General features: G+C 43.5%; 1 protein-coding gene across 3 annotated transcripts in view; it reads right to left on the bottom strand.

Annotated features, from left to right (window-relative positions):
- The window catches only part of RTKN2 (rhotekin 2), a 102,939-nt gene that overhangs the window by 35,826 nt on the left and 49,196 nt on the right, over positions 1-17,917 (bottom strand). For all 3 annotated transcript variants that reach the window (XM_056529876.1, XM_056529877.1, XM_056529875.1), the window contains exons 8-10: positions 10,166-10,272; positions 9,598-9,729; positions 681-846 (exon numbers count right to left, since the gene is read on the bottom strand). In XM_056529876.1, the coding sequence (XP_056385851.1) occupies positions 681-846; positions 9,598-9,729; positions 10,166-10,272 (405 nt within the window). The remainder of the gene's footprint in view (positions 1-680; positions 847-9,597; positions 9,730-10,165; positions 10,273-17,917) is intronic.

Here is a 17,917-nt window from a genome sequence, read left to right as displayed (position 1 = left end):
GTTTCTCTCAGCTTTTTCTCCAGGCAGGAAGTCTAGTAGTTCTTAGCACACATGATGACTGTCATCTACAATTTGCTGGGTATAGAAGACAGCTCATTTAGCAATATCACATTCCCTTCTCCACTCGTAGAGAGCTCAGAGCGCTTCAGTGTGTGATTGTCCCTGACTGGCTAAAGCGCACACACCACCCTCATCTATATTCACTGCTTCCCTAACCATCTGACCTGCTCAGTTCTCTGAAGGTAGCTTCTTCTTGCAGATCACACATGGGGTTGATTATCTGTGTAGTTTTCTGCAGCCCTCAGCTCCCTGCACAAACCAGAAAGCAGGCTGTTTATGGAGGCTAGGGGGGTCTAATTTTAAAACAAACAAGCTGGCAGGGGCTGTCCGATAAACTAAACTTCTCATAGCCACAGAATAAGTGCCTGATCAGGTACGTATTCTCTATACTGTGGATAGGGGAAATTAAGTTTAGTTCCCCGAAGTACCCCTTTAAGGAAACATTATAGAACAGTCTACTTGGTTGTTTTAAGAGTCCTGGCCACATCTGGCTCTCTGGGACCTACACCCATTTATGGCATATCTTGTGCCAAAAATAAATATATATCTTTTATTAGCAGTAAAGATTGGTATGGAGAATCACTCCATTCTTCATACAGAAATCAGATGTGTGCACTCACTGAGGTTGTAAAAATGCTGCCAAAATACTTCCATCCATTTCTGAAGTTCTTCTTTACTGTCAGCAGAAAATACTTTTGTCACCGCTTCTCCAGAAACCAGATTGATAACTGTAAAACTGTTTGTTCTTTTTTTGGAGTCTTTCTCCACAGCACGGATTCTTGTTTCCTAAGAAAGAAAATACATTTTATATTTATATTTATATTTATATTTATATATATATATATATATATATATATATATATATTTATATATATATATATATATATATATATATATATGTATATATATATATATATATATATATGTGTATAATAGAGATATATATATATATATATATATGTATAATAGATATATATATATATATATATATATATATATATATATATATATATATATATAAAAAATTAATAAAAAGTAGTGCAGCACTCCATATGGTGAAAAAAGTAGTGGGTTTATTCCATCAAAAACTGTAACAAAGAGCAGCGACTTTCGATCCTCTCCAGAATCTTTCTAAAGCGGCTTGAGAAAGATCCTGGAGAGGTTCGAAACGTCACTGCTCTTTGTTAACTGTTTTTGATGGAATAAACCCACTACTTGTTTCACCATATGGAGTGCTGCACTACTTTATTTATTTTTTTATTTTTTAATTGGAGGGACTTATGGACTGATCCTTTTTTAGTTGCTTGCACCCTGCTATTTATAATTTTTTTACATTGAGAGTGCTGTTGTGCCTTTATTATATATATATATATATATATATATATATATATATATATATATATATATATATAGTAGTTTAGTGTAAAGACAAAACACGTACATTTATTATTAATTAGAAGTAGAAAGTGAGTTTCCATGCAGATCCTGAAATGTCTGCAGTCTTTCAACTTATAGGTGAAGTCCAAACCCGTTTCCTCAATGGATAGAGCTATTTATGTTCTTTTCCATAGTGTGTATTAATATCCACACAGATATTTACCTGCTGTATAAAAAACTCCATTCACCTGCATTAACTTTACCTTTAGTAAATATTTTCGATGCAGAACTCAATGTACAACTCTTCCTACACTCTCCCTTATCTCTCCTTTTTCCTTCAAAGCAGCTCCTCATAGGCCTTCCTGGCAATGCATGTCTCAGCCACAAACTGCCTCACTTCCTGTTTCACCACACTATAGTCTTTAATACACAGTAGCATATAGTGGCACAACTTAACATTGCAAGCATACATTTAATGTATTAACTCACAAACAATGCAACGTATACTACAACTCAAAGGGTTGTGGGTGGCTCATACTATAAAATAGAATGTATACTGAGGTCGCTGTGTTGCACGATACCCTTTGTGCCAAAAAACAAATGAATTTACACGACTGGATACAGCCCTCTAAGTATGCATATACTACTTAATGTACTATTAAAATAAATGAATAACTGAGGGCTAGTTTTACTTAAAATATTTATTAAACTATTAATTGAAAGTCAATTCTATAGCAGGGCCCTTGCCACAGACGAGATACATACATATGAATTAGCAAAAAAATGATGAGAGTAAAAAGATGATAAAAATCTGCATTAAGTCCAATGAAAGACCGCCTGCATAAAAATGTATATATAGTCACTCATTGGATACAGTCTATTATGTGATCAGATAGGTACGTTTATATAAACATATAAGAGAGCTGCACCACTCACCACCCGACAGCCGGCAAATAGAGCGAGGTCCCCGCAGCTTTTAGAGGAGATATGCGATCTGGGTAGCAGTACAGCGATGTAAAGAGCCGTTCTTCCTACTGCTTGCAGACTGGCACGGACATGTGGCTCCGGGGAGTACTGCTTGTCACGATCTGATCTTGCTGCAGAATGGCACGGACGAGCGTCTGGCCGTGATGGAGGTGGCTGTAGTTGTTTGGAGGTGGGTGCAGCAGGAAGTGGTGGCATCCTTGTGCTGAGGATTGCGCGCCTGGTACAGTGGTACCTAAGTAGTGAAGTTCCAGCAGTTGAGAGTGAAAAAAAAAAAAAAATAAATAGTTGGTGAATATATCTGAACGTTCATATGCAGGTGGTCTAATAGTATTGGGGTATACAGTATAGGGTATACCCCAATACTTTTAGACCACCTGCATATGAACTTTCAGATATATTCACCAACAAATTTTTTTTTTTTACTCGCAACTGCTGGAACCTCCCTACTTAGGTACCACTGTACCACGCACGCAATCCTCAGCACGAGGATGTCACCACTCCCCACTGCACTCACCACCAACCATTGCTACCAACTACAGCCACTTCCATCGCGGCTGGACGCTCGTCCATGCCATCCTGCAGCAAGATCAGATCGCAACAGCAGTACTCCCCGGAGCCGCAGACTAAAATTTGGGGCCGGACGCATGTCCGTGCCAGTCTGCAAGTATTAGGAAGAACGGCTCTTCACATCGCTGTACTGCTACCCAGATCGCATATCTCCGGTGAAAGCTGCGGGGACCTCACTCTATTTGCCGGCTGTTGGGTGGTGAAGTGCACCAACTGTCCCATATGTTTATATAAACCTTCCTATCTGATCACATCATAGACTGTATCCAATGAGTGACTATTGACATTTTTATGCAGGCAGTCTTTCATTGGATTTAATACTGATTTTATGGCAAAACAAGACACTTCGTATTATGCTTTAAAACTTCTTTACTGAACTTCAGCAGCAAATATAAACTGTATGTATTAACAAGAAAAAATAATTTTTTGAGGCATATAAAGAGTATATGGCTGAACAATCTAGGGTGCAACCTAGTATCATGTCCTGTATCATTAGCCAATCAGACAGCAAGGCAGGTGATAAAGGTGACCGATTCCCAGGCATCTCCCTTCTTCTTTGCTGCTCAGCAGTGTGACAAAGATAAGTTAATTTTTTCTCTCACAAACAATTACCTCATATATTCTATTATTTCATTATTATTTTGATTAATTCATTTATTAATTTCATTTATTAATTTATTTACCATTTATTTTCATTTCCATATTTATTTTCCCTTCCATTTCATTCCTTATCCTATTAATGGTTTTCTGTACATTGAATTTCTTACATTGTATTTCTATATACATTGTCCGGGTCCTATACCCTTTGTTCATTCTCTCTATATTCTCAAGAAATAAGTAATTTTTTCCTCAATACTCCCTATTTTAAGTTATTCCTCCCTCAACTATTCTTCTCCTTTTATATCTCACCCAATTATTATTCCCTGTTCTTTCCGGTCCTTATGGTCATTCTGACCCTCATAATATTCAACTTCACGATTGCTTCCACTATACATACCTTTGTATCTTTTCTTTTTTTCCTCTCCCTTGGCGCATCGCCGCCATTACTGCTTCGCGAACGTTTTCTCATATTCGCGGCGCGCGCGCAAGTCTCGCGAGGCTTGCAGACAGAGCGGTCATCCTCTGTCTAACGTCCGCGGGATCTCGTAATTCTCCTCAGAGTGACAGAACCCAGCGGACGCGTCGCCCATTGGCAACAAATAGATACAACATTACTTCAGTATCCTCCATTTTATTATCTGTTTCCCCTCATGTTAAACAACTGTTTCATCCCTTATTCTGTACTGCCACCTTGTGGCAGTTTTCAGTAGTTTACTCCATTTTTTCTCTCATAAATGTTACTTACATTGATACATTGATAGTCCATTATCCATGGTAGATGATTCAATATCAAAGTCTATAAATACAGCGGTTCAAACCGCGGTCTCTGCTTTGTAGAATTCCATTGACCAGTCAGTGGCTCTGGCATTAGCACGCTCACAGCCCACAACTATGACTAACTTACCTATGAACATTTTACCTCCCATGACTCCGTCAGATCAATTCTGGTCCCCAAAAGAGTCTGTGCCCCAACTGGCTAAGGGACTTAAGGGACCAGGTAAGGCGAAATCTAAAAAACGCCACACATCAGACGGCCCATATCCCTCTAAGAGTGATAAAACTACCTCTGGGATGTGCCAAGATTCTACACGATCCCACTCTACAGAGCGCAAGCAGACATCCATCAGTAGTGATTCCCATAAGCCCCATAATTCACCCTCATCCCATGAGGAGGTTCATAGTAGCAAAACTAGAAAATCTAGCTTCAGAGCTAAACCAGACTCCTACCGAGTTCCCTCCTCCAATGAGTCAGAAGACTCCGATATAGAGGACGTGGATCAAATACTCTATGTTTCGGAGGACAGTGATTCTAATCATGACGACCCTGGCAGTCAGGAAGAAGCTATGCTAACTGAATCCGGAGATACATATTTTAACCCGGCTTTAATATGCCATTCCCGATCGGGGGAATGGCTTCCAAACTCTAAAGTGGCCGAGTTTTTCTCCCTATGGGCCAACAAACCTCTGGATAAACCATCACGCAATAAGTTAAAGGCAGAATGCTCTAGGCCAACACTGCCGAATAATGCTTCTTGCACTCCAGAGTTGGACCCGTTAATCTCCAAATTTCTCTTTAAAACGGGGAAAAATCCCAAAAAAGGGATAGATAGAAGCTTCCAGTCTTGCCAAGACAAACTGATGGATCTTATGGGTCCACTAACTAAAATATTGGACCTAGCTGAGGTAGCTTCCATCTCCAATACTCCGGTAGATACGGAAACCCTGAAAGGTTGGGCCCAAAGGGCCATATGTTTTTTCGGGAACGCAAACAATTCCCTTTCTAATGAACGAAAACGTTCCATTCTTTAAAAAATTTACCCCCAGCTGACTAATTTGGCCACGGTGGAACCTCCCAACCCCACCAAAGGCATGCTATTTGGGGAAGATTTTATTAAGGAATTAAATAAATACGTCGGCCTTTTCTCCTCACTGAATAAGGCCCAAGTATCTATGAAAAAAGTTTTCTCCCAACGTGTTTTTGGAAAGGCCGGAAAAGGACAGGGCCGTTTTTCCGGCCGATCCTCCCAGCATAAATACACCAGAGGCTCCTATCCCCAACCATCCTCTCAATTTTCAGGCTCCTCCTCCGCCCCCCCCCCTCCCTTTTTTCCCCTACAGGGGCAGACCATGGCGGGCTAGAGGTCAAAGAGGATACCCTCGCTCAAGACCTCCCACAGGTAAGCCTACCACAGTTTTCTTCCCAAGATATTCCCCTAGGGGGGAGACTCCTGTATTTTTTCCACAACTGGCATACAATTACATCCCACTCTTGGATTCTAAACACAATCAAAGGTTATCAAATAGAGTTTGTCTCCCTTCCTGTCCAAACTTACCTACCTCATCCAATTCAATTCTCTCAAGCAGACAGGACTCTTATAGACCAAGAAATCAGAGATTTGATTGCCAAACGAGCAATTATTCCAGCTCAGTCCCACTCACCAGGTTTCATCAGCAACTTATTTCTGGTGAAAAAGAAAGACGGTGGTCACAGACCAGTGATCAATCTGAAACTTTTGAACAACTTAGTGATCTATCGCCACTTCAAGATGGAGGGCATACACTTACTAAGGGACATTCTAATGAAACACGACTGGCTAATAACAATAGATTTGAAGGATGCTTATCTGACAGTCCCAATTCATCCTTCTTCTCAAATCTTCCTTCAATTCCTGTGGGAAGACAAGAGATGGCAATTCACTTGCCTCCCTTTCGGTCTGTCATCAGCCCCGTGGTGTTTTACAAAACTACTGAAACCAGTAGTGGCTTCTCTCAGAAGTCGAGGGGTTCGTCTTATCTATCTCGACGATATTCTCCTTATGGCCCAATCAGAGTTACTTTTGCTCCACATGAGTTGGACTCTAACTCTTCTGACTCATCTGGGTTTTCTTATAAATCACAAGAAATCAGTCTTAACCCCCTCTCAAAATCTAGAATTTTTAGGCTTCATGATAAACACCCAGTTGACCACTCTGAGCCTTCCCCCAAGGAGATTGAAGACTATCCGGAAGGAAATCCGGCAAATTCTCCGCAAAGACATAATATCTTTGAGGACAATAGCTCGAATAGTGGGTCTTTTATCAGCCTCGATCCAGGCGATATTTCCAGCCCCTCTTCATTACAGGGCTCTCCAACGCCTAAAGATTCGTCATTTAAGAGAAGGTCTCGGTTACTCAGACGAGATTCCCTTATCTTCAGAAGCCAAAGAAGAACCTCTTTGGTGGCTCGCTCACATAGAGACCTGGAATGGCAAGGCAATCTTCCATCCGAATCCAGACATCATTATAGAATCGGATGCGAGCCTTTCCGGATGGGGAGCTCACTGCGGTTCTCTTTCCACTGGAGGGAAATGGTCCCCATGAGAAGCCCAACTACACATAAATTGTCTGGAACTTCTGGCAGGATTTTTTGCATTAAAAAGTTTTGCAAAAAAATTCCTCCCACTGTTGTATTCTCCTTCGCATGGACAACATTTCCGCTGTCCAGTACATCAACCACTTGGGAGGTACAGCATCCAAGACTCTTGCGAACTTTGTCAAAGATTTTTGGCATTTTTGTCTAGACAGACAGATAACCCTAAAAGCGGAATATCTACACGGGATTTCCAACTCAGTAGCGGATTGGTACGCTCGCTACCTTACGGATTCCAGCGATTGGAAGTTACTTCTTCCAATCTTTCAGGAACTCAATTCTCTATGGGGTCCTCTTCACATGGACCTTTTTGCCTCCCGTTTGAACACTCAATTACCTCTATTTTTCAGTTGGCGTCCGGACCCAGAAGCTCTGGGCGTGGACGCTTTCCTGCAATTTTGGCCTCAAAAAACCCTATACGAGTTTCCTCCATTCAACCTCATCCCTCGAGTCTTATTCCAAACCACGGTTCAGAAATCTACTCTAGTTCTTATCACTCCTCTTTGGCCGACTCAATCGTGGTTTCCCCAAATCCTACATCATCTCATAGACTTTCCTCGTCTTCTTCCATCCACTCAATCTTCTCCTGGACCCTCAGGGGAATTGTCATCCTCTGATAACGTCAGGCCAACTACTTCTGGTGGCTTGGATGATTTCGGGTCACCAAGATCTAACCTCCAATTTTCAAAATCGACTCAGGACATCCTTTCAGATGCATGGGCCCCGGGTACCAAATCAGCTTACCGATCAGCCTGGGGAATATGGTCTCATTGGTGCGATCAACGACATCTGGATCCCTTACGAACATCTATATCCCACATCTTGAATTTCTTAGCAGCCTCTTTTGATGCTGGCAAAGCTTATAGGACGATTAATCTCTATCGTTCGGCAATTTCTTCTAAGCACCTTCCGATAGACTCCATTCCGGTGGGTAGACATCCTTTAGTTTGTCAACTCCTTAAAGGCATTCGTTTTCGTACACCTCCTGTACCGAAATATACTTCTACGTGGAATATAAATATTATTCTTGACATGTTCATTTCTTGGGAAGATAATGATTCTTTATCATTAAAATTCCTATCATTCAAACTTACCACTCTCTTGTGTATTGTTTCGATCAAAAGAGTCTCCGATGTAAGATCACTAGACATTTCTCGCAGACAGTTTACACCTCAAGGTGTTGTTTTTTCAATATTTCGTCGTACAAAAACAAATCTCCATTCCGTTTTTTACCCTTCTTTTCCTCATCAGGAGAAACTTTGTGTAGTTCGCTGTCTTCGTTCCTATGAATCCAGAACTGAATCTCTTCGGTCTCCATCATCTTCCCAATTGCTGATTTCCTTCTGCAAACCTCACGCTCCTGTATCCTCTCCCACTCTAGCTAGATGGGTTAAACAAACCATGCATTTAGCCGGTATCGATGTATCCAAATTTACGGCCCATTCTGCCAGAAGTGCAGTCTAAACCAAACTTTTCCAATCTGGCGCTTCCCTTTCAGATCTATTAAAAGCGGCCGATTGGTCTTCCGACTCTATTTTCAAAACCTTTTACTTCAGACCCGAATCCCATGTTTCTATGTTACTATTGTAATAATTACTAATGTTACTCAGAATTGGTTGTTTCAATATATATTATGTTTATTACGATTAAGCTTTAAACTAAGCATAATACGAAGCGTCTTGTTTTGCCATAAAATTGGAAATTTTCCTATCTTAGGTGACGGAAAATTTGGATTTTATTAAAAACAAGACGCGAGTATTATCCCTCCCAATTCCCATCCCTATAACTTGTTTTTTTGCTTATTTCTCAAACAGCTCCTCAGTGATTTCCAACCATCATTGAAAATCAATGTTGACAAGACTTCGTGGGTCCCGTGTTCCTTCGTCTTTTATTCATCCTACATCCTCTTCACTTGTTGATATTCCGGTTACTATTTCCTGTTTGATGTAACGTTGCAAAGAAGAAGGGAGATGCCTGGGAATCGGTCACCTTTATCACCTGCCTTGCTGTCTGATTGGCTAATGATACAGGACATGATACTAGGTTTCACCCTAGATTGTTCAGCCATATACTCTATATATGCCTCAAAAAATTATTTTTTCTTGTTAATACATACAGTTTATATTTGCTGCTGAAGTTCAGTAAAGAAGTTTTAAAGCATAATACTCGCGTCTTGTTTTTAATAAAATCCAAATTTTCCGTCACCTAAGATAGGAAAATTTCCAATTTTTATCATATTTTTACTCCTCATTTATTGCTAATTCATATGTATGTATCACGTCTGTGGCAAGGGACCTGCTATAGACATGACTTTCAATTAATAGTTTAATAAATATTTTAAGTAAAACTAACCATATCAGTTATTTATTTATTTATATTTTAGTAGTATATGCATACTTAGAGGGCTGTATCCAGTCGTGTAAATTCTATAATACAACTCAGATAACTGGTGCAACATTATCACTGTAGGTTACCATTTCATACATAGTACAATGTAATACAGGTTTCTCAGAAGATAATTGACTGCAATCAGATCTCTCAGGCATATTTATCCATCTTACACTTCATTTTAAATATTTTCCCATGAATACAGTTTACCTTGTTAATAGGAATGGTCATAGATGGTTCGATTTTAGCCTCTATCTCCTCCGGTGTGTAGTAGCAATGAAGGTTCCCACCTTTCAGTACACAGTACAGTCTGATCCAACTACGAACACCACTAATCATTTCCTACATTAAAGCATAAGTATTACATATAATTTCGTTTTTTGTTAAAAGTAATATGTATCACTGTTTGCGATAACATATCAACAATGACGTAGATTTGTCAGACAACCATCAAAATAAACTTGCAACAGCTGACCAAGTCATGCCTGGTTAACTATAGTGGGCATATGAGAAAGAAAGATGGATTATTTATGTTCCTGTTTCTATAGTTAAATGACATGTGAGAATAATATAGTCAATTGCTTCATCTGGAAGAGTAATAAAGTCAATAATAATTACAAGCGGAGAAAGAAAACAGCAAAGGTGAATTGAGGTGAAGTGGGAGATATTGCAAATACAATAAACTTGTAAAATTTGGGAAGAGCTGTAATGCACAAAAAGGAATGCAAAATACAATGAAATGTTATGTTTTTGCATTGGGGTATCAATAAGCTTATACCTGCTGATTAAGAAATCCAGTTATAACTTCATTGGTCAAACACGAGGGTTGCGCAACCAAATGGCAGCACAAATTCCCATACAATGGAAGCCAGAAAGAGGATTCCTCTGCAGATTATATGGAAAAAGATAAATTAGGTCAGTACGGATTGCCTAAAAGAAACTGAGTAATTTATTATAACCCATAGAATTTATCATTGCGTCAGATTGAATGATAATAACCAAGAATGTGTAGTAGATCAGCATGTGCCCTGCATTGGGCACCAAAGGATAGTGTAATATATGCGAAAATTTATCTAGTTACTAAGAAAAACTGAGTCACTTGTTAACATATAAAATTTGTATTTTATTGATATACATTAAAATTGCATAAAGCGCATATAAAAAGGGAGAATTTCCACTAGATGAGAAAAACAGCACCACTCCGGCTGATGCATGTAAACAATGTATCACTATAAACATTATAGCGTGTTCCCATATTGTGCCAATGTCTGGGTTGAAACTCTCATACCCCTAAATATACTGTGTAACAAGCAAAGAACACATACATACCAAACACAAGAGTATAATACGATATGCCCTGGGGCGGCGTCACTCCGGCTGTGTATTTCATATCGTATTATACTCTTGTGTTTGGTATGTATGTGTTCTTTGCTTGTTGCACAGTTATAATGTTTATAGTGATACACTGTTTACAAGCATTAGCCGCAGTGTCGCTGTTTTTCTCATCTAGTGGAATTCTCCCTTTTTATATGCAATTTTAATGTATATCAATAAAATACAAGTTGTAAATGATAACAAGTGACTGTTTTTCTTTTGTAGTAAGTAGTTGTACCTTGGAGTACATTCGGCCCAATAGTTACAAACAGACCTATGCACATGCAGCGATACGGTTATATGATTTCTAGTTTGTAATTGGTTGTCTATTGGTTTTGAGATGTATCTAGTAAAGGAAATTCCATAACCACTTAGTCTATGTAAAGCCGAGGGTAAGAATGTTTGTAAGTGCACAGCCTGCCAATTTGAAGGCTATGTTTACAGTCACATTTAAAGAGCACCTATCATCAACTAAACTTTCCCTAATCCCCCTCCCCATATGTCCCTGACTCTAACTATCTCTATCCCTGTATTTATTTTTGTTTAAAATCCCATGTATATATCTTTCATAGCATCTTCAGTAGCTCAGTGTTGAGCAGTATACTCAAGTGGCTCGGCAGGCGCAACGTCATCAGAAGCCTGGCCAGCTTCCGCCCTTCTTCCAGTATGCTGCGCTCCCTTTCGGGAGCACGCATACAGGCGGAGGACAGGGGAGGGACGGCAGCCTCCTCCTCTCTGTTGGCTATACATGTGCCATACAGAGAGGACCCCCGTGAATTCCTGCGTCCGCTCCTCCCCCAGCTCTCCGAAGATTTCCGAAGCTAGAGCTGGGGGAGGGCAGAGCAAGGGGAGAGAGGAGGTACACGCCCCCTCCTTCCTCTCCCCGAGCTCCGGAGGATGCAGATCTCCACGGGGAGAAGAACACGCCCCCTCCCTCATCTCTCCGAGCTGAGGCCGCAGATCTCCATGGAAAGCCAGAGCAGGGGGAGAGCAGATCAGGGGGAGAGCAGAGCACGGCTAGAGCAGGTCTAGAAGCCAGAGCACTGTTCCTCATGTCCCCTGCCTGAGCTCTGACTGTGTTTACTGTACACAAACTGGGGATTCATACACTGCAGGGACTGGGAATAAATCTCTGCCTGGGGATGATTTCTATGTGAGGACGAGGGGGGGGTCCCTGTTATGTGTGTGTATGCTGGGAGTTGTAGTCCCTGTTAGGTGTGTGTGTATGTACGATGGGAGTTGTAGTCCCTATTAGGTGTGTGTATGTATGCAAGGAGTTGTAGTCCCTGTTAGGTGTGTGTATGCTGGGAGTTGTAGTCCCTGTTAGGTGTGTGTATGTATTATGGGAGTTGTAGTCCCTATTAGGTGTGTGTGTATGCTGGGAGTTGTAGTCCCCTGTTAGGTGTGTATGTATGCTGGGAGTTGTAGTCCCTGTTAGTTGTGTGTGTGTGTGTATGCTGGGAGTCCCTGTTAGGTGTGTGTATGTATGCTGGGAGTTGTAGTCTCTGTTAGGTGTGTGTATGCTAGGAGTTGTAGTCCTTGTTAGGTGTGTGTGTGTATGCTGGGAGTCCCTGTTAGGTGTCTGTATGTATGCAGGGAGTTGTAGTCCCTGTTAGGCGTGTGTATGCTGGGAGTTGTAGTCCCTGTTAGGCGTGTGTATGCTGGGAGTTGCAGTCCCTGTTAGGCGTGTGTATGCTGGGAGTTGCAGTCCCTGTTAGGTGTGTGTGTGTGTGTATGCTGGCAGTTGTAGTCCCTGTTAGGTGTGTGTGTATGCTGGGATTTGTAGTCCCTGTTAGGTGTGTGTATGCTGGGATTTGTAGTCCCTGTTAGGTGTGTGTATGCTGGGATTTGTAGTCCCTGTTAGGTGTGTGTGTGTGTATGCTGGGATTTGTAGTCCCTGTTAGGTGTGTGTGTGTGCTGGAAGTTGTAGTCCCTGTTAGGTGTGTGTGCTGGGAGTTGTAGTCCCTGTTAGGTGTGTGTGTGTCTGTATGCTGGGAGTTGTAGTCCCTGTTAGGTGTGTGCATGCTAGTGTTTCCCAACCAGGGAATGCTGAGAGTTGTAGTTTTGCAACACCTGGAGGCACCCTGGTTGGGAAACACTGGTGTATGCCCTGTATCGGTGTGGTGAACTACAACTCCCAGGAGACTGCAGAGGCAGCATGCTGGTGTTATACCACAGACTGAAGACTCCTGAATGACACATTCTGGGAGTTGTAGTCCATTTTGTGTGTGTATACCAGTGTATCCCAACCAGGGCTGAGTTATATATAGTGTGCTGTGTATAACGCTGTGTAATATATATATATATATATATATATGTGTGTGTGTGTGTGTGTGCTGTGTATAACGCAGGTTTCCTCGGGCTGCAAGGGGGGAGGGGGGGGGAAGAGACAAACTGCACAGGCTGGCTTCTGCTTTTTCATGGGGTGTTCATTAGCCCCATAAAAAGAGGACATCGAAATGAATGGGGTTTGTACAGGACATGAATATCACTGAGTGAACCCTGTGCATTTCTATGTCAGCGTTCATACTGGGACATAGAAATACACGGGGTTCATATAGGGACGTAGAAATGGACGGGGTTCATACAGGGAAGCAGAGATGCACGGGGTTCATACAGGGAAGCAGAGATGGATGGGGTCCATACAGGGAAGAAGAGATGCAGGGGGTCCATACAGGGAAGCAGAGATGCACGGGATTCATACAGGCAAGCAGAGATGCATGGGGTCCATACAGAGTAGGAGATGCACGGGGTTCATACAGGGAAGCAGAGATGCACGGGGTACATACAGGGAAGCAGAGATGCACGGGGTACATACAGGGAAGCAGAGATGCACAGGGTTCATAAAGGGAAGCAGAGATGCACGGGGTTGATACAGGGAAGCAAAAATGCACGGGGTTGATACAGGGAAGCAAAAATGCACAGGGTTTATACAAGGAAGCAGAGATGCACGGAGTTCATACAGGGAAGCAGAGATGCACGGGGATCATACAGGGAAGCAGAGATGCACGGGGATCATACAGGGAAGCAGAGATGCACGGGGATCATACAGGGAAGCAGAGATGCACGGGGATCATACAGGGAAGCAGAGATGCACGGGGATCATACAGGGAAGCAGAGATGCACGGGGATCATACAGGGAAGCAGAGATGCACGGGGTCCACACAGGGAAGCAGAGATGCACGGGGTTCATACAGGGAAGCAGAGATGCACGGGGTTCATACAAGGAAGCAGAGATGCACAGGGTTCATACAAGGAAGCAGAGATGCACGGGGTCCATACAGGGAAGCAGAGATGCACGGTGATCATACAGGGAAGCAGAGATGCACGGGGTTCATACAGGGAAGCAGAGATGCACGGGGTTCATACAGGGAAGTAGAGATGCACGGGGTTCATACAGGGAAGCAGAGATGCACAGGGTTCATACAGTGGTCTTTATGTCAGCGTTCATTGCACAGCAGCTTTGAGAGAAAATCATGTCAGGAGGGACGTACAGGAGAAATAACACTGTAGCATGTACAGCTTCATCCAGGGGAAATTGAGAAGGAGGAGAAAACGGATGTTGGCGGCGGCCACCAATTGAAATCTACACTTGCAGGATTCTGCAAGTGGAGTTTTAGATTAAATCATTAACCTGTCTAGGACCAAGGGCGTACCTGTAAGCCCTCAGGGGTTCCGATCACCACCGGTAACCGGCCGGTGAACGGAACGGGAAGCCTGCTGAAATCGTTCAGCAGGCATCCCGTGCCAGTGCCTCGGGGGCTCCTGAGGCCCCCCCCCCCCCCCATGTTGGTCAATTCAGACTGGAGATTTGTGGCGATTCCAGGTCATATGGGTCTCCGGTGACCCGGTAAATAAGAGTGTTCGGGGCTGTCCAAGACAGCTTCGATCACCCTGAAGTGATAGGAGTTAGGTGGCGGGGTGCCACCCCTCCTATCTCTGCTATTGGCCGGTCAGAAGCGACCGACCAATAACATATCGGGGAGGTGGCGCGTGGGTTAAAATTCAGTTCCTCCGCTCTGCCCACCCACGGTAGTCCGGGCAGAGCGGGGGAACTGTGATGTGAGCAGCCGTGGAGGTCCCTTACCAATTGCGGGCGGCGATCCTCCTCTTAGTGTGGCGGGCAGCAATCGTGCTGTTGACGGGAGCAAGGAGATGAGTAGTTGCCTAGCAACATCTGGAGGGCCACAGTTTGGAGATCACTGTGCAGTGGTCTCTAAATTGTAGCCATCCAGATCTTGCATAACTACAACTCCCAGCATGCACGAACAGCAAATGGCTGTCTGGGCATGCTGAGAGTTGTATTTGTGTACCTCCAGCTGTTGCATATCTACAACTCCCAGCATGCCCTTCGGTTATCAGGGCATGCTGGGAGTTGTAGTTTTGCCACAGTTGGAGGCACACTGGTGAGGAAGCACCCAGTTAGGTAACAGATCCTAACTCAGTGCTTCCCCACCAGTGAGCCTCCAGCTGTTGCAAAACTACAACTCCCAGCATGTATGATCTGTCAGTGCATGCTGTGAGTTGTAGTTATGCAACATCTGGATGGCCACAATTTAGAGACCACTGCACAGTGATCTCCAAACTGTGGCCCTCCAGATGTTGCTAGGCAACTACTCACCTCCTGGCTCCCGTCAACAGCATGATCGCCGCCCGCAATTGGTAAGGGACCTCCACCGCTGCTCACATCACAGTTCCCCTGCTCTGCCCGGACTACCATGGGTGGGTGCACTTTAACCCTCGCACCACCACCACGACCTGCTATTGGTTGGTCGCTTCTGACCGGCCAATAGCAGAGATAGGAGGGGTGGCATCCCGCCACCTCACTCCTATCACTTCAGTGTGATCGAAGCTGTCTTGGACAGCCCCGAACACCCTTATTTACTGGGTCACCGGAGACCCATATGACCTGGAATCGCCACAAATATCCGGTCTGAATTGATCAACATGGGGGGGGGGGGCTCAGGAGCCCCCCAGGAACTGGCAAGGGATGCCTGCTGAATGATTTCAGTAGGCATACCGTTCCGTTCACAGCCCAGTCACCGGAGGTGACCGGAAACTCTGAGGGTGTACAGGTACGCCCTTGGTCCTAGACAGGTTAATGATTTAATCTAAAACTCCACTTGAAGAATTCTGCAAGTGTAGATTTCAATTGGTGGCCGCCGCCAAAATCCGTTTTCTCCTCCTTCTCAATTTCCCCTGGATGAAGCTGTACATGTTACAGTGTTATTTCTCCTGTACGTCCCTCCTGACATGATTTTCTCTCAAAGCTGTTGTGCAATGAACGCTGACATGAAGACCACTGTACAAACCCCGTGCATCTCTGCTTCCCTGTATGAACCCTGTGCATCTCTGCTTCCCTGTATGGACCCTGTGCATCTCTGCTTCCCTGTATGGACCCCGTGCATCTCTGCTTCCCTGTATGAGCCCCTTGCATCTCTGCTTCCCTGTATAGACCCCTTGCATCTCTGCTTCCCTGTATGAGCCCCGTGCATCTCTGCTTCCCTGTATGAGCCCCGTGCATCTCTGCTTCCCTGTATAGACCCCTTGCATCTCTGCTTCCTTGTATGAACCCTGTGCATCTCTGCTTCCCTGTATGGACCCTGTGCATCTCTGCTTCCCTGTATGAACCCCGTGCATCTCTGCTTCCCTGTATGAACCCCGTGCATCTCTGCTTCCCTGTATGAACCCCGTGCATTTCTATGTCCCTGTATGAACGCTGACATAGAAATGCACAGGGTTCATGCAGTGATGTTCATGTACTGTACAAACCCCATTCATTTCTATGTCCTCTTTATGGGGCTAATGAACACCCCATGAAAAAGTAGAAGCCAGCCTGTGCAATTTGTCCCCCCCCCCCCCCACCTTGCAGGCTGAGGAAACCTGCGTTATACACTAATTATTTATATACACACACACACACACACACACACACACACACACACAGCATTATACACAGCACACACACATATATTATATATATTATATATATATATATATATATATATATATATATATATATATATATATATATATATACCCCAATAGAAAAATTGCAGCAATACTTATCCAACATAGGTAAGGGGGGGGGGGGGGGGGGGGGTGCCAGCATTAAAAGACCCGATCACAGTCCATATTCCAATAGAAAACCAGTAGAACACAGCACTCCGAAGTAAACTTGTGAGTTTATTCTCTCATATGCTGCTATTAGAGAATAAACTCACAAGTTTACTTTGGAGTGCTGTGTTCTACTGGTTATATATATATATATATATATATATATATATATATATATATATATATATACACATACACACACACAGTGTGGGAAACACTGGCATACACACATAACAGGGACTACAACTCCCATCATGTGTCATTCAGGAGTCTTCAGTCTGTGGTATAACACCAGCATGCTGCCTCTGCAGTCTCCTGGGAGTTGTAGTTCACCACACCGATACAGGGCATACACCAGTGTTTCCCAACCAGGGTGCCTCCAGTTGTTGCAAAACTACAACTCTCAGCATTCCCTGGTTGGGAAACACTAGCATACACACACCTAACAGGGACTACAACTCCCAGCATACAGACACACACACCTAACAGGGACTACAACTCCCAGCATACAAAAACACACCTAACAGAGACTACAACTCCCAGCATACACACACACACACACCCCTAACAGGGACTACAACTCCCAGCATACACACACACACCTAACAGAGACTACAACTCCCAGCATACACACACATCTAACAGGGACTCCCAGCATACACACACACACAACAGGGACTACAACTCCCAGCATACACACACACATCCCTAACAGGGACTACAACTCCCAGCATGCATACACACACACCTAACAGAGACTACAACTCCCAGCATACATACACACCTAACAGGGACTCCCAGCATACACACACACACACACACAACAGGGACTACAACTCCCAGCATACACACACACATCCCTAACAGGGACTACAACTCCCAGCATACACACACATTCCTTAACAGGGACTACAACTCCCAGCATACACACACACACCTAACAGGGACTACAACTCCCAGCATACACACACACACCTAACAGGGACTACAACTCCCAGCATACACACACACCTAACAGGGACTACAACTCCCAGCATAC

The sequence above is a fragment of the Hyla sarda genome, chromosome 7 (genome assembly GCF_029499605.1).
Source record: "Hyla sarda isolate aHylSar1 chromosome 7, aHylSar1.hap1, whole genome shotgun sequence".
Classification (NCBI taxonomy): Eukaryota; Metazoa; Chordata; class Amphibia; order Anura; family Hylidae; genus Hyla; species Hyla sarda.
Note: the sequence above shows the minus strand (reverse complement) of the source record. Positions and strands in the feature narration are given on the sequence as shown.